A 22927-nucleotide genomic window follows, 5' to 3' on the forward strand; every position below is an offset into this window, starting at 1 on the left:
AGTGGATCCATAAAAGTCTCTGCTTCTCCTGCATCCCGCTGATTCACTGGTGAAGACTTTCATCTGCTCAAAGAGCCGATGCACAAGAAGCCTTCAGCTCGTGCTTATAGTTTACCCTGAAGACTTTGTTTCTTCAACAACAGAAAAGTAGTTACTGCACATGTTCATCATCATCATCATCATCATTTACACAATTTTGTCCTGAGCCACAAATGGGTGTGCATACTCTCTTTGTTTTTGCTTTTCCCAACACTTGTGTCTTTTTAGCGGAACGAAAACTCCTGAAAATTTGCTCAAAATCTAATAAAAATTATAAAAATGATTGTATTCTATTGGACAGAGGTCTCAAACCTAAGGCCCGGTATTTATTTTGCATCATAAATACGTTTTATATTGTGAACTATATGTATATTAAGTGTTGCATATAAAGACAAGCACTTTTATTTTGAAATTCTGTGGAGTCTTGTGTATGTGATGTTATTTTAATGTCACCTTTGCACAGTTGTTGTGTTTTTTCTTGCTCAGTTGACCGTTATCTCCTCCAGGTGAGTTCACGTCAAGACTCCTCCCATTGGTCACAAAATGTCTCAACAGCACCCCCTAACTGCCGCCCCTTGGACATGTTTGTCTTCAAGTTTCAAAATTCAGTCCACTTATTTATATAAAGTCAGTAAAAAACAGTCTCTTTGAACCATGTTCTAAATCCCAGAGGAACTTTGGTCACTTTTGATTTGTGTGTCCATTTTTGGTGATTTATTTTTTTATGACCACCCGTTCGGTTATTGCTCCACGTTCTCTTGACTTTCTATTCCTAGATCTTTATATTTGGAGACTTCTTTCCTGCAGTTTTTCAGCGAGGACAGACGTGGACGAGTTCTCTCCCGTGTGTCCTTCACGTCTGTAAGTTCATGATTTCTTAATCCGTTTCTGTCGACACGTCTTCTGGCGCCATGATGTGCTGCTGCTGCTTCTATGATTACATCACCTGTGAGTCATCATGCAGCCCAAAATAAATACATAAATGAATAAATAATACTTTGGACTTTGGCTACAGAATTTAGCCAATTGTAGCTTGTAAATTTTTCTCTGAGAAAAGAAAGAAAGAAAGATGGAAAGGGAAAAAAAACATGAATTCACCCAAAAAAGTAGCTGTAAATTAACGATTGCTATAAACTCTTTGTGCAGCACGTCTTGGAACTGTATTAAACTACATTGCAGATAAAAATAATCATAAATAATGCTGCATTATGGATGCCAACTATTGTAAGAATAAGAAACACAGTGGAAAAATGCAAATTAATTCACTCACTTCATTGATTTATTTATTTTCTTCCACATTTGTATTCAGGACAGCTCTGATCTTGGTCTCCAGTCTTCTGAAGTGAGTTGAGGAGGGGTCAAAGTTCAGGTCAGAAGTGAATCCTCCTCCTGCTCCTCACTGTCAGCAGCAGCAGCAGCAGCAGCAGCAGAACTGGACGCGCTAGGACCGCGGGGACCAGAGCGCAGACGCAGACGGAGCGGGACGCACTGGGTCCTGCTGCTGTAACAGAGTGAGTTTGAGTGTGTGACAGAGGCAAAGGAGGCAAAACCGCTTCAGTTTGGGGATTAACAGCAGCAGCAGCAGCAGTCCATGAAGTCCAGCTCTTATTAACATTATTATTATTATTATTTAATTTAATCCATACGTGTTTATTTAGTCTCTCCGTCTCCACACAAGTGGAGAGAGACAGTTTACGCAGAACTCCAGGATCAGGGACAAAACTCTCAGGGAAAAAAGTTTAAAAAAAAAAAAAAGAAAGAAAGAAGAAGAAGAAGCGAGACATTAGAGAAAAGTTGAGATGATTCTTGTGTTTGTATGACTTCTGCACACAGAGGACACTTTGGTCTCAGTCTCGTTCACCTCTGGATTAACTTTTACACAGAAAGACAAAGGGAAAGTTGAGGCAAACTTCCCAACACTGGTGTAAATCTCTTTCCTTCTCTGTAACCGGGTTGTTCGTCGGTGCTGGAGACGTTTGGATGGACTCTCTCATCTCTTGGATTCATTAACTTTTCCTCCTTGGATCAAAGGGAGTCGTGCGCACGAGCTTGCCATGACATAACGGGGACACTTGGAAACGCTGCGGTGCCGAAATAGTTTGGGAATGAACGGATGATGTGTGCTCACAACTGAGGCGGAACTTCTTTCTCCGAGTCAGCCATTCATTCCCCCCAAAAACCGAACTCTTTTCGTTTTCTGCTCCATGGTGGAGATATGGGATGACTGGAGGCGGGGGTGCAGCTGAGGAGCTGAGATCCAGCCGAAGGACGATGTCTGCGCCCGGCGTTGTCATCCCTCCGCTGCCGGGGCGTCTGGTACTGATGCTGCTCCTGCTCTCCGGCGCCGGGCCCCGGCTCTCGCAGGCTTGTCCCGGGCTGCTCGCCTCCAGCAGCGGCTGCAGCTGCACGGACGAGCGGCCCAAAGCGCACGGCGTCCAGGCTGTGGGCAAGAGGGTCAGCTGCAGCAAGGAGGACCTGACCGAGGCTCCGGATCCGGGTCTGCTGCCCAACAGGACGGTCACTCTGTGAGTCTGACACTGCAACACTGATTTAACTGTGGTTTTTACAACAGAAGACTTGGTTCACAATCCAAATTACTATACGATTTATACATTATATGGTAATACTTTATAATAGAGATGTAATATTATAGTTTTTCCAAATTGATTAGGAAGTAACACTGGTAATAGTGTGTTAATAAGGAGAGAATATGACATTAATAACATGTTATTTCCACAGTAATCATAGTAATAATGGAATCATAGTGTAATGGAAACCAGAACTGATTCTGATCAACATGTTACCCTGAAATGTAGCCTCCAGTCTGACCCACACATTAGTCTTTTAGCTCTTATTTCTAATTACTCTGCAAATAAGATGGTATTCTCATACAATGACTCCCCATTACATCATTATTATAACACTATCACCATGACGGGACAAGTCTAAATATCCCAGATATAAGTAGTTAAATGATGTAAGATGCTAAAGGTAATGTTTAATCAACTTGAATCTGTACAATAATAATAATGATAATAATAATAATAACACATGAATATTGTTCCTCATGCTAGTTTTGTTTGTGCTTAAAGGTAGAAGATTGTTGTTGTTTCCATTTTCTGTCCTGGAGTTGGTCTCCATGTTTATGTTGTTGTGGTGTTTGAGTGAAGGCTTTTCACAGGTGTGTGTGTGTGCGTGTGTGTGTCTGTGTGTGTGTCTGTGTGTGCGTGTGTGTTAACTTTTTCTTTGTCCAAACAAGAAAAAGAAAAGCTAACTGGAATGGAACGTGTTGTGCCGCGGAGCTAACGGCCCGTGTTTGTGTTTGTCTGGTATAGAGTCCATGTGTTCAGTCGTAAACGTTAGCAGATGATGACACTTAGAACTCTGCAGCCTCGGGCCAGGTTCACACTGGATGCGTACACGGGTTTTCACTGAGGCACAGATTACCAGATTAACAGATTAGAGCAGCCACACTGTCAGGAAAAACTGCTACAGCTCTGCTATATACAGTATATACAGGTATGTAGCATTAGCTTGCTATAGCATCTTTTTCTATTGGGAAATACAGACACGGCTCATATACACACTGGACTTCCTGTTTCAAAGTAAAAGCATTCTGGTGTTTCTGCTTCCCGAAGCTTTTCAACGGGAGCTTTATTGTGAGATGTTTTCTGGGTCTGCAGATGTTTGAGTCCGGGTGTTCAGAGTACAGAGGAAGATTTTAAAGTATATTCTTGTATGATTTTCAAAGTAAAACCCTGTGTAGAGAAAGCTAAAGCTCCACAGCAGATACACTTCCTGTGTCGACGACAGAGTTACGCAAGATAAAACAAATCCACTGCATGTCTTAAATATACTTTAAATACACACGTCCACAACTTGGTAAAAACATGAAAGACTTTTATTTCCAAAAAGGAGATGACAGTGTGGCTGCTCTAATCAATTAACAAACTTCCACCAGTGTGAATCCTGCTGTATACGAATAATAAAATACTAACTCTAGTAATGTTTTGTGTCATAATACACACTTTAACTCTGTGATGAGCATCATGAGAATCAGACGCCTGGATTTATTTTGATTTTATGGCTGTACACTTGTTCAGTGAGGGAGTTCTGCTATCTTTTTCCAAGATAACTTTCACATTGGATAACTGGCCGTTATTCAGCCGTTAAGCAATTACGGTTACCGAGAAGCTGACGTCACAAACGCGTGCCGCGCTGGTGAATCTCGTCTGTGATTGGACGCTCGTACCGCTACCGTAATGGCAAGTTTACGGACGCGAAGCTCTAATATCTCTGCTTTCCCGGTAGTTTCTGGTCTACTCTTTTGTTACGGTATTGTGAAGTGTTCAAGGACAGGATGGTAACGGAAGGGTTAACTGGTGAATGTTTAGTTTTAATTGACATAAAAATAATACTCGGTGGTTTGTGACGGAGGGGCGGAGTTTCTGTGAAGAGGCCCGCACAGCCTTGACTGTGACCCCGTGACCTGAGCTTTAACTGTACTGGGGGCTTGTTGCAGTAATAAGACTTGTTAGGTCAGAAGTTTACATCTTGATCTGGTTTAACTGCAGAGTGGAGAAGAGGGCTGAGCCGTCGCTCCTCTGCAAAGCATTAGGAAGATCAGTGCGAGGGCAGACTGACTGTAGCCATCACCGTGGCCCTGCCTCTCTCACACAACTCTGTCACTTTAAATTTCACTCGCTCTCTCTCCCTCTCCCTCTTGCTCCGCCTCCTCCTGCACATGGTCCAGCTGACTCCAGCAAAAACTGCAGTAAACAGAAACACATTTTGCGTATTTTATATCCGGCCTTGTGCTTTACTGTTGCGTTGGCGCCTGCTTTTAATAGCACAAACACCCTGTCTCACAGTCACCTTCTGTGGTGGAGGCAGAAAACAACTGAACCCGTGGGTGAAATAAGTTGTTTCCATGACGATAGAAAGAAAATAAATGTGTGTTTCCATCCTGTTAAGTCACTGAGATTAAACAGTAGGTGGCGCAAGAAGAAGGGTAAGATGGCACGTGTTCACTCATCTTCTAGCGCTTTATTCTCCACATGACGGTCACACCGTGGACAGATCGTCAGTCCATCACAGGGACACATATAGAGACAGACAACCGTTCGCTCTCATGGTCAATTTAGAGCGTCCAATTGACCTAATCCCCAAATCTGAATGTTTTTGGACACCGAAGAACCCGGAATAAAACTCACGCACACACGGGGAGAACATGCAAACTCCACGTGTTCTGGATGATAAAGAGCTCCTGTAGCTGTTGATTCATGGAATTATGGTCTGTTTTTCACATCATTTAACTTGGTGTTTGTTGCATCAGGGGAATTCAGAATATTGTTATATCATAGTTGAGATATGAAACGTGCAAGTGCATTTTTTTAATATCCTCGTTTGCAGTTAAACAAATTTTGAATGGATTTAATTGTGTTTTTCTGTCTACGACTGGCTTAAGATGCCTTAGATTGATGATAAAGAGTTCCTGTAGCTGTAGATTCATGGAATAATGGTCAGAATGCTTTATTTCATGATTTATTTCACTCACGTTTGGAAATAAAGTCTAGATATGTATGAAACATGCAATTATTAAAGTTAATATCCTCTTTTATTTAAGCGAAAAATGCCATTTCATGTGTTTCCATGCGCTGCAGCAAATTTTGCGACTTATTTCACCAGGATAAACAGTAGGTGGCGCAAGAAGAAGAAGAAGAACATCCTCTCATCCGCTGTTTCCGACATCTTTCCGTCATTGTGATCGTTTCACACGACGAATCTGTGTTCATTTCATTTACGTGCATTTATCGTCAGCAACTGAAAAGAATTGGTGCGATATTTCAAGAATTCTTGTTACATTTTTGAAATGCACCCATCGACAATGTGCATGAAAACAACTTATTAACTGCTCAGTGTCGTACGATGTCTGTGTAGTGTTTGATTACAGAGCGTGAATGTGATCAAAACAACACAAAGTCTTCCAATAGTGATCATACAGAGTCCTTCTCCCATGGTATGTCACAATAGAACGAATGAATATGAAATTTAGTGAATAAAACAACACAAATCCTCCATTTAATGATCAGGTACGAATAAAACAATAGAAAGAAATGAACACGTGACCAAAAAAAGGAAAGACGAGGCCGTTTTATTTATGAAAGCAGATTCAGAGCGTCGTACACAAACAGTTAAAACCACCACAGACGGAATTTAATGAAATCTGTACAAATATTTTGAGGGGAAAAAGAAAAGAAGAAATAAAACGATCACTCTTGGAAAAGTAAAAGGCAATAATAAGCCAATAAAAAACAAGATAAACACAGTTAATTCATATAAAATGTAAGAATAAAAAAGGACACAAACTTCTCTCACGGCCTGCAGTGACGAAACCCGCAAGAGTGGATGTGGGAAAATGTAACGTAAATATAAAGCCAATTTTGTGTAATTATGAAATAAAGATAAATAAAAATAAGTGACACCCATAAATACACTGCGCTGCCACATAATTGGCGTCGTCGCAGCCGTTCGGCGTCTTATCTTTTCAATTATGGAGCGATTCATCGCGCGGTTGGTTTGGACAACGCTTGAAAGAGTCGCACCGCCAGCCAAAACACACTATCTTCCATGATGGATGCACGAACAATGACACATTTCTTTGGGGTGGTGGTTTCGCTCGGATGCGATGCAGTGTTTTCTTCACGGCTGCTTAGACCCTTTTTTTTTTTTTTTTGAAGACCATCGCTCGTTCCCACAGTGTGTTACTGTTCCCGTGGTCTGACCCAGTGGGAAATAGGCTGCATGCACATGGGAGAAGAAAAATAAAATTAAAATGCCCCTCTGAAGCGAGCGAGCATCTGAGGTAAAGTGAAAAAGATTTCTGCCCCAGGAGCAGCAGAGCAGCAGAGCAGCGTGCAGTCCATTTTAGATGGCCTTATGTTCCGAGCTTAATAAAGACAGGATCAACATCTGGGGCACACATTGCTAAAAACCAGAGGTAAAACAGGGCTTGGGTTTCAGTGGCGGAGGTATTTGAAGATAATCTTCCATCTCTGCAACTACTAATTTTGGTGGAGTTTGTTTTGGGACTGACGTTTAGCGTTCGGCGACACTTCCACCCGCACTCCCATTTTCCTTTACCTTTCACCCCTTAAGAACTGCTGAGCCTGGAAAGTCCGTTTTTCCTGGAGATGCGGCGGCGAGTCCTCCTCAAAGCCTCCCGCGCTCCCATCGCTGCTCACGACATTAGCTCCAGATGTGGAATGTGAGAAGTTGTGTTGATTCTCGTGTTATTCCTGACATTCCTCACGCTGCTCGGAGGCTGAAGACAGTATCCCAGGTGCAGCGGGGGAGCGCTCGACATCACCGCGGTCCCCTCCCCGCAATCGACCGGCGCTGCCTCGGGCAGCCCCGCGTGGGGGAATGTTCTCCTCCATGCTGAGCAAGGCTGGAGGACACCAGGCCCAGGGTTTCCGGGGCCGCCTGCTACGTGTAATGCACAACAGCTGGCTCCTGTGAACATTCCAGCTGAGGCCCCTCAGCCTCATGGGAAATCCCAATGGGGATTTGTTTATTAAAACTATTAGTTGGCTGTTTGTTGTTGCTGCCAGCCATAAAGCGGCGACCGGTCACCCCGGTATTATCACCTCCTCCTCCTCGTGCTGCACGTTGATTACATTGCCGTTCCTGCAAACTCCCACCAAATACTGGTCTAATGATGCATCATGTCATGACTTTCCCTTCTTTTTCTTTATCTCCAGCTCTCCGTTTCTCTCCCCTCCGCTCCCCAACCCCCCTCCGTCACGAGTTCATCCACACGCAGTAACTCTCAACCTAAATATTTAGTCGTCTTGGTAGGAAACTGCCATGTCCAAACTCCTTCCAGATGTGAGCCTGCACAGGCTCGTGTTTAGGCGTAATTATGCACGGCTGCAAAGGAGCTGGATCACTGGCAGAGGAAGAGGAGCGGAAGGGTAGAGGAGGGGGGGGGAATAGATAAGAGTGGGAAAGTGAAAAGTGTTGAAGAGAAAGTGGATGAATGATGGAACTTGAAAAAAGTGGCTGAAGTGAAGGAGAAAGTTGAACATGAGGAGTTGGAGAAGTGGGAACTGAGAGGTGAACAAAAAGGAGCAGGAGGTTGAAGGAGAGGGGAGAGGAGAGGCTTGGCAGGCGGTTCAGAGGGATGTGCCCCTGGAGACTGAAAATCCCCAGCCCCTGACGAGCAGATCTCCAACAGTGGGGTGAGAGGGAGGAGGAGACGGCAGGGTTCTTCAGTGTTCCTTCACTTCTAGATCTTTGCTCCATGTCTGTTCAATACTTTCAGTCTAGAAGCTTCTTTCACGCTAAAGTAACCAGATTATACTCGAAACCTTTCGAACCGGAGTGAATCCAGTTACAAAACAGTGATCGACACCATAACCATCGTCAGTGGTCGGTCTCCACTGTGGTGCTTTTGTTTCACCTGTGCATGAACTGTGACGTCACACACGTGCCAGAAACACAACAACTATAATAACATGATTGAGCTCAGTCAGTTAAAATCAATCTATTGAAGAAGAAGACGACGAGAAAACCAGGGCAAAATTCAAATTGGTGCGTTTTTGGATCGAAAACGAAAACTAATATAGTGAAGTTAATGGAAGGCAGAAGGACACAGAATTCAGCTTAAGTCGCATTGTTGTGTCTGTGATGTACAGTAGGTCAACAGTACTTACAAGCTCAACTGGAGCATATCGCCACCTAGTGTAACAGAGTCGGATACACAATAACTCGACAGTAGTCCAGTTAAATTGTGCACGAACTAGCTCGACTTAACTGTGCATGAAAACGTTTTGTGTCTTTTTCTTTGGCCTTTTTTCAAGGGATTTTTCAGGTGATCTGATGAAAGAAAAACTATTGCGCACTCTCCCGAGTTATTAAAGTTAAACTTAACTGCAAGCGTTTATGGCTATTTACAGCCAGATGATGAATGTGCATCGAAATATTGTACCCGGAAATAACACAAAAATAGCTTAGCTTCCCTCCAGCTAGCAGCAGACAGTTAGCTCAAGGGGAAACAGTTACAACAAAAAAGAAATGAGCATTTCAGAATGCTGATTAAATACGTTCCCGCTGGTCAAAACCCAGTTTAAACCTGGCTTCAAATGGATTATTTGTCCCAGTGTGGACTGTAAATTTAAAGAAGGTCGTTTTGTCATTTACAGTATGTGATGAAAACATGTTTTCACTGATGATGTACTGTATGTATCCTACATATGTTAGGCTGTCGCTCTGAAACACAGAGCTGTGATGGCTGTTTGCATGGTGGCAGCTGTGCTTGTGTGTGTGTGTGTGTGTGTGTTTTAAACGTTTTAATGAATAACAGACCAATGACGAGAACATACAGTGGCAGTCTATGTGCGAATATGTTGGTGCTTCATTGCTTGTGGTTTTTACCCAAGTGAAAACCACACTCCACCCTTGGCGTATTTTTGTTGTCATCGTTGTCGGTGACGGATGGCGTTGGCTCCGTGGGTGCCAGCCAAAATGAGTGGGCACACATGCTCGGTGTGCGAGCGGTGTGCGAGCGGAGTGCGAGGTCACCGTGTGCCCCCGACACTGGCGTGATGCCCCCTCGTCTTAAACAGCTGCATAACAGTTGCCTTACTGCATGTTTGCACTCGGGCCAAGTATGTTGGATGTTGCTGGACGGGAGCCAGAGGTTTGAGATAAAAATATGCCAGCAAGTGTGGTAATATATGTGGTTATATCAGGAGGGGTCATGTGTGAGCGACAGTTGCAAAAGTGCCGTCCTACTTTTAGCTTGCTCTTTAAATCAATGTTTGAATTATTAGTTTGCTTTCTTGCTTGCAGAGAGATGAGGAAAATGGATGTTAATTTCAGCTAGCAGCTAGTTAGCTCAGATAAAGAGGGTAAACAATGGAGAAGAAACTTTTAGCTAGGTCAGTCCAAAGCAAAGCAAATGTTAATGAGGAAAATGGATGTTAATTTCAGCTAGCAGCTAGTAAGCTCAGATAAAGAGGGTAAACAATGGAGAAGAAACGTTTAGCTAGGTCAGTCCAAAGCAAAGCAAATGTTAAATTGGTTGAATCTGAAGCTTTCCTTCAACTTGATGATGTAAACAAAGAGCACCAGTAGCTGGTATTATATTATTGCTGTAAAATTAGCTTCTTGCGCTAAGTTAAGGGATGTTTTGGTTTCCTTATCAGACACATATTATTTCTGAACATTGTCCTTTATTTGCTAAATTGGCACGTCAACTTGTCCAAAAACCTTCTAGAGAGATGAGAGAATTTGTGTCTACTGTACACAGCGGATCAGAAGCTACTGCTAGCAGCTGCTAGCTCAAAGTGTGTGGAACCTGTTAGTCAGGGTTGTCACAAGAACTGAATAACACAAATAACAAAACCACGTTGCTGCAGTTTCGCGCAGCGGTGCTATGGCGACGCTGTCCACGTTGTGGAGCTACTAGGGAGTAATGGAAAACAACGTGTCTGATACCAAACTGAGTAGAGCCGAGTCGTGCTAGAAATGTACGGTGGAAAAGCTCCATAAAACTCCTAAAGATGACACGTACATTTAAAATATAAGCTAACCAAAACACAGGGAGTCGGTAGCAAATTGATTTTGAAGTTTTTGAAAAGTCTTCAGAATTGAAGAAGCCTCTCGGTATGAGAGGTGAAACGTCTTGAAGAGACACTTTTTTGGAAAACTTTGAATCTACACAGGCATCTGTACTAAGCTAACCTCAGCTAAGATAACAAATGGCAGCAGTAGCTTCACACTGAACAGACAGGGAGTGTATTGTTCTTGTCATCTGTTTTTTCATCTAACCGTCAACATGTAAAGATAAAACTTGAACCATTCCTTTATCAAAAGTCTCCATCTTGTGTTGGTCTTGATAACAGGTCCTGAACAGCCTTTAAATGAACAGCGTTATCCTTGTCTTAGCTTAAAAAAGCTGTCAGACCAGTTGTTTTTTAGATGGATCGTTTAATCTCCAAAAAGAACTTTTAAACCAGCGTTTCAAACTGTTTCATTTTACAGTCCTCACACTTTCTATAATAAAACGAAAACAGGAACAAGATGCACCTCAATAAAGTGTTTTATAAGCAGCAAATGAAAAGAGGCGCTCCAATAGCACACATGCTAGAAACAGGCTTACTTCTGCGCTCCAGTTACTGTATTATGTTGCAGCCATTTACTGTAATGTGTTCATGTTTTAAGGCTTGATTTCCACAGGGTGCCTCACTTTCATTTTCCACATTTTGGGGAGATGACATTATTTATGGCGCACACCCAATGTTTTACCCCCTTAAACCTTAAACAATGTCAAACTGTAAATGATTGAGATTTAGAGATAATGTTGGGTTACAGTTATCTGCTGACATAAACCTGGTTTACATTATAAAAACGCAGAGAATATGTAACATTTCTGTGTTGTATATTTTCTTGAGTAGTGCACTCGCTTAAATTCTTGGAAACCATAGTAATCTGTATTTATACTCAGGATAACGGACCGTTCCATTTAATCATCACGTTTTAATGACGTCATCTGTTATTGTGGATTTACAGCAGGGGCGTCCAGGGGGCCAGTGAACTTCTAGTCCGGTCAGGAGGGAGGGCCGGGGGCCGGGGGCCGGTCGAGTGAAAAAGTCAAGACACTTTGTGAAAAATGAACTCTTTTGTGATTAGAAATTTAAATGATATCTTGATTATCCACTGTGATGTTGCCATTAAAAATATTTAGGATGATACCTGTGACCTTTTGTCTACCGTAAAGCAAATTTGCATTCTAGCGTATATGACGGCTTTAAATTCCGGGTCAAACTCCCAGTGAAACATCAGCGTGAGGCAGGAAATACAGTAATTCTGTATAACGAGTTAGTTAGCTGAAACACTCCCCCATCACCAAGTCCACACTTATTTTGATCGAGCGACCCCTTTTTTAGCCGCAGAAGTTTCATGCAGCATCCGATGGAAATGAGTCTTAATCCGACATGTCTGTGAGTTTCATGTGAGCTGACTCGACCGGCTGCGGTACAAATCTGTTTGCTCCTTCAACCGCCGTTTAATCATTTTCAGTCAAATGGTCGCTCTGTCACTTGTGGCCCTCGGGTGTGGACGGCTACCAAAGGGCCAGCAGATGTGTCGGTGGTTTTGTGAGTCACTGCGTGGAGGGCGGGGCGGGGGGCGTGGAGTACAGTACAGTATGTCGACGAAAGGTCCCCCAAACAGTCGGTCGTCTTATCAGCGGTGGAGAATTCCAAAAGCGCGGTGAGCGCCGGACCCGTCCTTCAGCATTCCTGCAGCGATAGGGTTTATTTATGTGGGGGGGGAAGGTGTTGAGAGGAGGGGGGGTGCTCTCCTCCACACATGTGAGGTGGAGCAGTGGTCAGCAATAAATCAAAACTGCAAACAAAGGCCTGTCACTGGATACTCGGGGCTTTGTATTGAGCTGCAGCACCTGCCGGTGCCGCACGTGTGGCTCGTACTGTGCCCTCACAGGTCAAGGTAACATGACCGGTGTGGGACGTCCCCTTTAAGACCACGAGCCGCGTTTTTCCACTTATCACCTTCTGCTGTTTGTTGATTAAAAGCTGTGATTTTTTTGGCAAAAACACAGCGATGTGTTGTCACAGTAATCTCATATCTCTGAATGGCCTTTTGTTATTGTGGATTTTCTCTCTCTCCATGTTTGTGCCGCGCTCTCTTCTTATCTTACTCCAAAAAATGCCTGACTCTGACTTTTCTCTGCCAGTGCTAACTTCCCTCTCCCCGTGTTTGACCACAGCGGCTTCCACAGTTCCTGCTTTGGGGAGTCGACACATGGATATAATGGGTGTCTATAGTGGGAATGCCTGTGGCCTCAGTGTGTGTGTGTGGGTGTGGGTGGGTGTGGGTGGGTGTACATGCTGTCCTGTATTTTCTCTGATATACTTACCCCAGAACTTATTACTTAGTCTGTTTTGATGATCCTTGCTGACAGATTTGCTCTGAAAGGATTTTAAAACGGACATTTAAAGCTGCAGTTTGCAATTTCTTGCTATTATTCTGCCTCTCTGCAGCCTCCATGAGCAGAAACCATGTAACCTGATTTCACCGTTTCATCCTTTCATTCATCTGATAACGGATTCTGTCAAGCAAAACTATCAGACCTGACTGAGGGAGCGTTTGTGTGTATACAGCAACAGAGCAGATCACTTCTGAAACTTTTCTTGGACACGTCTTTGTGTTTTCATTCATTTCAAAACAAATGTGTTTACACTCAGTCAAGAGCAATAAATAAATAAAGTTTTAATGTTTTCTTCATTATAAGGATAACTTGTTTCAATTATTGAAAAAATAACACTCAAACCGATTAATAAATCATTGCGGCCCTAATGTTGCTGTACCATACTTTGATAATACAACTGTTTAATAATAATCCGTGTGTTGGTTTGATGTTAACTCTGATTTGCTGCAGATAAAATCACGGACGGTGCCGTGAGAGACTCGGGGGCTGAGCGGTTTTCAGCCGACGGCCTGATTGTCTGTCAATCTCTGCTCACGAGCAGGAAACAAAAGCGCGGTTATGAGACAGAACAATGAGACAATGTTCACCAGGCAAACACCGCATTCCACACGCTTTCTCTCCACAGCCTAAATTCACTAAATTGCCTCATTAAATGTGTAAAAAAAACACTTTAGGCGGAGATTAAACTGACTATTGTGTTCCTGCCGCGCGGCCGTAAACTTACCACTCTGTGTTGTGTTTTGACTTTGAATCTAAATATTGTAATAAATGATTGCAGCTTATAAATCTACTTGTTTTTGTCAACTTAAGCAAAAAATGGAATTGAGAAAATTGACCTAATTGACGCTTCCTGGTCGTTAAAACTCAGTCAAAGAAATCCAGGTTTGGGGATCTTTGTGTGAAATGTGTAGATTGTGTGTGTGTCTGTGTGTGTGTGTGTGTGTGTGTGTGTGTGTGTGTGTGTGAGAGTCCAGTCTTTTACATATGGTGGCGTCTTGCAGCCACAGCTCTGAAAATAGGCCTCAGTCCTCCCCTCTCTAATTAGAGACATTTCAAAAACCCAGATTTTAATTTTAGACTTTTTTGGACCACTTGTATGTACACACACACACACACACACACACACACACACACGGTTATACATACACACTTTCTGTATAAATAAATGTGATCGGTCTTACAGTTATGCATCTTAAAGTCCGCATGCACGCACGCGTACACACACACAGCCACAGACCACAAACCCTCACCACTGGCCTGGTAAGTGAGCACAATGCTGTATACTCTGTAATAAGTGGTTGCACATATCAAATGCAGGAGCATAAACCCCTCCCCCCCACCGTATCTGTGCTCATAGGAGGAAACTATGATAATGAAGCTGAGTAATGCAGGATTCTCTCCGTACTCTGAAACATCCAGCTCATCTCTTTTTATCCGCTTAAAGCTGCAGTGTGTAACTTTTAGTCATTTTGTTGTTGTTGTTGAGTTTTATCTGTTTGCTGCGTCTTTCATCCGAAAACAGGCTCCGACAGGCAAAACTATCAGACCTGTATGAGGGAGCGTTTGTTTGTATACGGTGGGCGGTGACTTGAAGCCTTTATTGATTGGCATTGTTCCATTATACCCAGTCTTGTACAAAGTAACCTAAAAAGATACTTGAGTAAAAGTTAAAGTTGTTTTTTGTTGTTTTTTAACCAGACAATGACTTTGGTAGAAGTTGAAGTACTTAAGAAATAGAATAGACATAAAAGTTTTAAAAAAAGTGAGGAGTTAGTATTGAGCCATGGCGGATCAGTGGTAGGGCGAGTTGTCTTTCAACTGGATGGTTGTGGGTTAAATTCCTGGCTTTGCTAGTCTATGTGTCCTTGAGCAAAGACACTTGACCTCATGTCGCAGCGTGTGAATGGGTGAACACTGTAGTGTAAAGCAGCTCATTAAGACTAGAAAAGCGCTATATAAATACAGACCATAATACCAACTCTTCTTCGTCTGATTTTATTTGGTAGTAACGAGTAACAAAGAGAGTTAGAGGGAATCTAGTGGAGTAAAAGTAAAAGTACAGATACTTTCCACTCGACTACTCAGTTTGGTATCAGTCAAGTCGTTTTTCATTACTTTATAGAACCTCCTCAGAGTGGGCGGAGTCACCATAGCACTGTGAGAAACTGCCGTGACGTTGTTTTATACGCGAGACAAACGCACTAATTTAAAGTGCGTTTAGTAAAGAAATAAATAAAAAGAAATAAATAAAAAAAATAAAATAAATTATTACTGGTTGTGACTCCGCTGTTAAATATTGACATTTTCGACATTTCCTTGGAGTTTAACGCATGTTTTCAGGATTTTTAAAGTGTTGTTCACTTTGATTCTTGTGACTCTTCCAGTGACGACACTCTCTGACCAATCAGTGGCCGGCAAATGTGTTGACGTCACACTTTAGTATCGGCTCAGACTGAGCAGAATGAATTAATTTAACACCAATTCTGACCAAAGGACCAAATACAATTGGACCCAGTGTTTAATTAACTGTCGATTTAACGTGTATCACTGATGCCATAAAACAAACTGCAGATCACGATCTTCGCGCAGCTAAACTCTCTGAACGATGTGATTCTCTGAGGGTCTTTGTCTCCCAGGCTGTGTTCAGATTACCAGGCTGCAGATGCTGGATATGAATGGGTGAATCTGTCTTTTCCATCAGTACTTTACAGTCTCATGCATTTATTTCCTCGCAGCAGTCATTTTTGACTGTCGGCTCCAACGCTGTGAATTATAACTTATTCCCACTGGACAAAAAAAAAAAAACCCTGGTAAATCCCTGGTTTTTGACCAATGGGAATGTGATTAATTGGGATTCAATCAGCATCAGTGGGAAAACGACAGAGCGTGTTAATGTCTTCTTCGTCTGCTTCATGGATGGTCTGATGTTTTTTTCCCCAAAAAGGGAAAAATGTGTTTAAATAAGCAGCTCAGGCTTTGACTGGAATAATCTACAAACTGATCTGAACGTCAAGGATTTTGTCTCGATGGACGTTTTCGAAATGTTTTTTTTTTAAATGAAACATCTGGCAGCAGACGTTTGGTGTGATTGCGCTGTATGTTGATTTAAGCTGATTATGTGATTTTATATTGTATTCTATTTATTTTCTGTATTGTACTGTTCTCTGTGGGCTCTGTGTTTGAGTAGATTTAACCCTGTTCTGTCTAAAAACTATAAGTACACTGCTCTCTGTCTGAGTTTTACAAAAGGGTAAATCCAGCGTGTGAAGTCTTACTAAATCCTTACACATTAAATTATGAACATTTTTAGTAAATGATGTTCACAACTTCAGCATCTTCATCATCTCAACTGTCAAAATAGTAAAATTGACTTGTATACATAAAATATACAGAATACTAAATAAAATGTACATAAATATACAGAATACTATATAAAATGTACATAAATATACAGAATACTAAATAAGATGTACATAAATATACAGAATACCAAATAAGATGTACATAAATATACAGAATACCATATAAAATGTACATAAATATACAGAATACTAAATGTACATAAATGTACAGAATACTAAATGTACATAAATGTACAGAATACTAAATGTACATAAATATACAGAATACTAAATAAAATGTACATAAATATACAGAATACTAAATAAAATGTACATAAATATACAGAATACTACATAAAATGTACATAAATATACAGAATATTGAATGTACATTATTATAGAGAACACTAAATAAAATTTACATAAATATACAGAATACTAAATAAAATGTACATAAATATACAGAATACTAAATAAAATGTACATAAATATGCAGAATACCATATAAAATGTGCATAAATATACAGAATACTACATAAAATGTACATAAATATACAGAATACCATATAAAATGTACATAAATATACAGAATACTACATAAAATGAACTTAAAAATACAGAATACTGAATGTACATAAATATACAGAATACCATATAAAATGTACATAAATATACAGAATACTACATAAAATGACATAAATATACAGAATACTGAATGTACATAAATATACAGAATACCATATAAAATGTACATAAATATAGAGAACACTAAATAAAATGTACATAAATATACAGAATACTTAATTAGATGTACATCACAGTTCCCCCTCAAATAATATTGAACCTGGAATATCATGGATTATTTTGTCCATGACGAGCAGTAAATGGTTCTTGTCAGTCCGTCAGTCCATCAGTTTGTCCGTTTGTCCACACAAGGACACATGTGGGACGGACACAATGGACACGTTCACGTCTGGCTGCTTAAAGTGCCTGGCATGCTCGAGGGCACAGAGTCAGTGTGGTGGTTTGTGCCGTCTTCATACGAGGACAGGGTTAAGTCGTGTGGACGCCTCTTCTGAAGCACTCGTGCTAACACAGATGACACGGTCACTGCTGCAGCCTCACTTCTCCCCCGTGTGTGTGTGTGTGTGTGTGTGTGTGTGTGGTCATGCAGGATTATTTTAATACCATAAAATCATTGATAATATTAGTGATTTTCTCACTGAGATCATGCAGCGCTTTCACACGCACACACACACACACACACACACACACACACACAGTCAGGCTTGGGTGTTTGCAGACCGACAAAATCGGATTTTTCTTTTTAAGGTTTCATTTCTTTTTAAGCTCTTTTTTCTTAAACACAGCCCACATACACATTTCCTGAAATGACAATTTACTTTACCAAAAATACAAAGCAGCCACATGTAGGCTGGCCAAACCTCAGAGACTAAATTAACTGTCGTATTCAAAAACATGTTATTGAAATCGAACGACAGACCACTCCTATGCTGCGCTCGACGTACACACACACACACACACACACACACACAGCAGTGAGGATTAAATGTGATTAATGAGGACCTTTATTAGAGAATTCTGGGTCATGACATTGTCACATGACTCGTGTGTGTTCTTGTATTTGTTGCCTCTTTAGGACACTTTTCTGGCATAAACACTGACTGACCTTGTCAGGACCAGTACTGTAGTCCTCATGGAGACTAAAACCTGGTCCCAATTTTAATTTTTAATCCCTTATAACATCAACCTGCCAAGGGGACGACAGGTGGAAATTAGCCTCAGGCTAATTTTATCATTTATGAATATGCATTTTCCCTTTCCTTAAATAAATAATGAAATATGTAAATTATTGACGATCACCGACATTCACACATTCATGCACCACGTCTATGTGCAGCACATTTTCTGTCACTGGTCTTTCATGCATTCATTCTACGCTGGATTTAAGTGTTTTATGAAGACTTAGCAGAGCCAGGAATCAAACCCACAACCCTCCAATTGAACGACAACTTGCTCTCCCACTGACTCTCTGATGTCATATCTGGACTTTTTGTCCTCTCCTGACCCCGAGGTCATGTGAGTTTGAGACGCCTGTCGTACAGCGTTCTTTTAAGGCCTTTGTTTTCCCTTTACCTTAACTTTAACCCCTTAAACCAGCAGCTCAACTCTGTCATTATAACGAGAAAGTTTTCTCATTAAAGAGAGAGACGGTTGGTTTTATTGATTGCTTGTCGTTGGATGTTTCCATCAGGGTACGATGAGCGTGGAGACGCCGTGTTTGTTCTTTCTATTTATAACAAGAAAAAACAAGAAGAAAACAATCTCATTAGAACAACAAACGCCTCAGATATTATTATTTTACCCTCTGGCAGTTCCACGCTTCTGTAGAAACTCACATTTTCTTTGTCAATTCTCTTTTATTTTGTGATTCTGTAGATTCTATAGGACGTCAGGTTACTGGAAAGACAAAGTTTCTCGTCTCAGATTTAATCAAATTTCCTCAGGGAAATTCAGAAGGCTCAGCAAAAAGGATTCATTTGACCCAAAATCAACCATTGAATACAAATATTCAATGGTTGATTTGATGATTTACTGACCAGAAACACTTTCTTCAAATGTTTTAACATGTTTGCCACCATTTGTGATATATTCTAATAGAAATCAGATTATTGAATCTTATTGAAATGTTTCTAGTCTAAGATTTAATGTATAATTGTATTAAATAAAATTTCTTACTGGTAAAGGTCATAAAATCATACATTTCAAGAATTATGGTCTGTTTAAGATGGGAATTGTTTCCCCTGGGAAATTCATAAGGCTCAGGAAAAAGTATTAATTTGAGCCATTTGACCCAAAATAAAATAATTCACCATTAAAATGTTTGATTTAATAAAATTATACATTATATCCAATATATATTCTAATAGAAATCAGGTTATTGAAACTCTTAAACGTGTTTCAGAGCTCAGATATTATGTAGAATTAGATTAAATCAAATTTTATAAACGTGAAATTCTCAAAATCATACATTTACAGGAATTATGGTCCGTTCCAGTTGGGATTAGTCCACTTCTCCATGAAGAAATCAGTTTTTTTCTTTTACCAATTTTTGCCACAGTTTGTGATGATTGAAATCAGGTTATTAAACTTTTTAAAAAGTGTTTGTTGGACACGTTTCTGCTCTCAGATATTAAGAAATCAAACGTCTAAATGGTGAAGTTGGTCAAATTGTTCACACATGGCTCAAATGAATACTCGTCCTCACTCTTCCGAGGCAACAAATCCCCTGATTTGAAAAGACCATAATTCCTGGAAATGCACGATGACAATATTATCTCTCCCCTCTCTTAAGTGACTGTTGAGTTTAGTCTGTGGACTTGAAGCCGCAGCTCCTCGTCTTTGAGGTTCTAAACCCGCGCTCGCCGCTCCGAGCTCCGTGCGGCTTCTTGCGTCTATTAGACCTGACGTGTTTGTGGGCGGGAAAGTGGCTCTCGGAAAACTCGCTAACGGCCAAATTAAGGAATACTCTTTTTTTAATCCGTCTTTTGGGTTTGGACCACGATATCCAGCCGATCCGCGACGTCGGCTCTCGTTACTCTTGAGTGCTGCCTGTGTGTGATGTGTATATAAAGAGAAACGCTGCCATGTCCACTTTAGCCCGCTGCCAAGCATCGAAACTGCCAATAATACACTTGCAAATGCAACTCTGGCAGTCGAAGGCCGACTTGACTGGAAAGTCAAACTCTGAGTATGATTCTTGTTGTGTAAGCAGTGCTCGCACAATGCTCCGCTGTAAAGTGGATAATCTGATTTAATTACGTTGGGAAAATCCACCTAAGCTAATATTTTTTTTATTTTATGTGGACTATTCTTTTTGTTTTTTTTCTCCCCCTGCGGTGACACGGAGCCGCGTGCCAAACATCAACGTCAGTGTGCTAATTAAACCAGGCTTGATTCAATAATGATGCTCCGAGAGACTCACTCTCATTATCTGGCTCCAATTGGTCTCTGAATCACGACTGGGTTTTATGGCACGGTACCAATCTTTCCCTCGAGGGTTCTTTGCGTTTCACCTTTTGTGTGTGTGGTCCTCGAGGGCAAGAGACCAATCCGGAGTGAAATGATGTTTACACGGCGGCTCGTTGGGTTGTTTTGACTCCCTTTATCATTCGTCTCTGTTGGTCCTGAAGGACTGGATCAATGCTTGGGACGGAGACGGGAGGCGTGGGTGTTTAATCGGCTCGGTTTTGTGTCTGTTTTCAAGGAGATGCTCGCGACACGCGCACAAACAACATCACTCACAGAGACACAGACCTCCACCGAGGCGTTTACATGCTGACATTTTTACTTTTTCATCCACTGGTCTGTAGGTAATTGTGCCTGCACATAGATATTGATCTGTTCACATGTCGCAGGGATACGCACATGAGATTGCAGCCAAATCCACCATTCTAATCCGTAATCTACATCTGTTTCATGGAACCCAGAAACCAAGTTTTTACATTTTTGTGATTTTCTTGGAATAGATTTGCTTGTTATAAGCGATGGCTCTGCTGGCAGTGTGTGAACGAGTGTGAAAGATAGAGCAAGATCAAGTCAGGATTAAGACCAGGGACAGGAGAAGACCAAGTCAAGATCAAGGCCGGGTAGAGGAGAAATGAAGGCAGTGCAAGATCAAGTTAGGATAAATACCAAGTTATCAAGGCATGATCAAGTCATGACAAAGATTAAGACCGGGTAAAAGCAGGTCAAGGCCAAGGTAGAGCAAGACTAAGTCAGTACCCAGGCAGTTTGATTCCAAGTCCAGACCAAGGCAGGACGAGACCAAGTCTGAAGAAGTCAGGAGAGACTTGAGTGAAGACCAAGTCAGGATTAAGACCAAGGACAGGTGAAGACCAAGTCAAGGTCAAGACTGAAGTAGGGGAAAAATGAAGGCAGTGCAAGATCAAGTTAAGACCACTACAGATCTAGGGCAAGACCAGATCTAGACAAAGGCAGGGCAAAACTAAATCCAAGGCAAATTCAAGTCAAGACCAAAGCAAAGGTCAGGGCTTATAAAGAATATAGTGGACTGGTCTTGGTCAATCTTGGTCTTTGATACACTCCGGTCTTGGACTTCCATCAAGTCCAAGACCAGAAGACTTTCTGGATCTGTATATGATTGACCCCGCTCATAGCTATTAGCATCTTACATAAGCGTGACAAAATTCATCCTGGTCTGTTCTGATGTTGCAGACACACACACACACACGCACACGCACACACACACGTGAACTCGGTAAACGGGACTGAAGCGTGTTAAAGTGAAATCCCACAATCTAATCTGTAATCTACATCTGGAGCGTGTGATCGTGCATATACAAAACAAATTCTGTTCACATCGGATGACTTTCGGCCTAATATGTGCTGTATGAATGTGTGAATGAATGGGGGAGGGGCTTAAGTGTCTTTAAATACATACATCCATCACAAACAACTTACTCAAACAATGTGAGCTGCAGCTCGTCGTAACAGAGACGGCGACGCTCAACCTGCAGCGTTCCCTGACCGCACACAGGACGTCCTGTTGTTCCTGGGTTTGCGGCGTTCTCGCTGCGGTCAGGACGGGAGATAGAGGGACGTGTCCGGGCCCCCTGTGTGTCCTCCTGCACTGGGCTGTGATGTGGAAAACTGAACGTCCTCTGTTCCGCTGCTGCTTCCCTGCGTCGGTGCCGCGCACAGCACAGCGGGCGCCCTCACAGCTGCACCACAGAGATAATTCCCCAGTCAAAATGATTGGTTGACAATAACCCAAAAAAACCCAAAGCAGCTTCAGGAAAAGCACCAGGGGCAGTTCACACACACACACACACACACACACACACACACACACACACACACACACACACACACACACACACACACACACACACACAATAGGCCTTGACCTCAGCCTCAGGCAGTAAGTTATAGGGAGCATAGGCGTCCAGTTAAGAGACAGTGGGGGTGAGAGCGGAAGTAAATCAGTGAGCAAATACGATTTGTGACACGCTGTCATGCCCCTGTGTGGCCCTCAAAGGCTTTGTGGCTTTCGGAAGCAAATTGCGCAAACCAACAAAGTGAGTGGCATGGTGCAGGGAGGAGCGGCTGCGGTTTACGAGACAACAGTCTTTGTACGGCTCTGACTTTTCCTTTCACACTGCGTCACACCAGCAAGAGCGAGAGGCCGTGAAACACGCCTCTCGGAATACGTTGTATTTAGAGAAGTGAGTTGAACGTCTCTGCTGTTAATGGACTGACGGATAATTCATTCATTTGAAATGACATTTTATTGTTTATCTTGTGAAAAAAACATGACTCTCTCAATTGAAGTTTTGTAGGTGAGCCCATTTATTTATGTACATATTTTTAAAATAATTCTGACGCAAGGAAGTATATCAAACCTTATATCCTGATAGGGTATCTTTAAGGTTTTTTATTCTCTCCCCTCATCAAACTTTGTGTTTATCCAAGTAAACTCGACATG

General features: G+C 41.8%; 1 protein-coding gene across 3 annotated transcripts in view; it reads left to right on the plus strand.

Moving 5' to 3' along the window:
* Positions 1–356: 356 nt before the first annotated feature.
* The window catches only part of adgra2 (adhesion G protein-coupled receptor A2), a 62743-nt gene continuing 40172 nt past the window's right edge, over positions 357–22927 (plus strand). The window contains exons 1-3 of one of the 3 annotated variants that reach the window (XM_044027144.1): positions 357–987; positions 1349–1550; positions 1873–2564. In XM_044027144.1, coding sequence (XP_043883079.1) covers positions 2260–2564 — 305 coding nt within the window. In that variant the 5' untranslated portion in view covers positions 357–987; positions 1349–1550; positions 1873–2259. Of the gene's footprint in view, positions 1551–1872; positions 2565–22927 lie in introns of all 3 variants that reach the window. The other 2 variants (XM_044027145.1, XM_044027143.1) reach the window with 2 other exon arrangements.

The sequence above is a fragment of the Solea senegalensis genome, linkage group LG5 (assembly GCF_019176455.1).
Source record: "Solea senegalensis isolate Sse05_10M linkage group LG5, IFAPA_SoseM_1, whole genome shotgun sequence".
NCBI classification, from domain to species: Eukaryota; Metazoa; Chordata; class Actinopteri; order Pleuronectiformes; family Soleidae; genus Solea; species Solea senegalensis.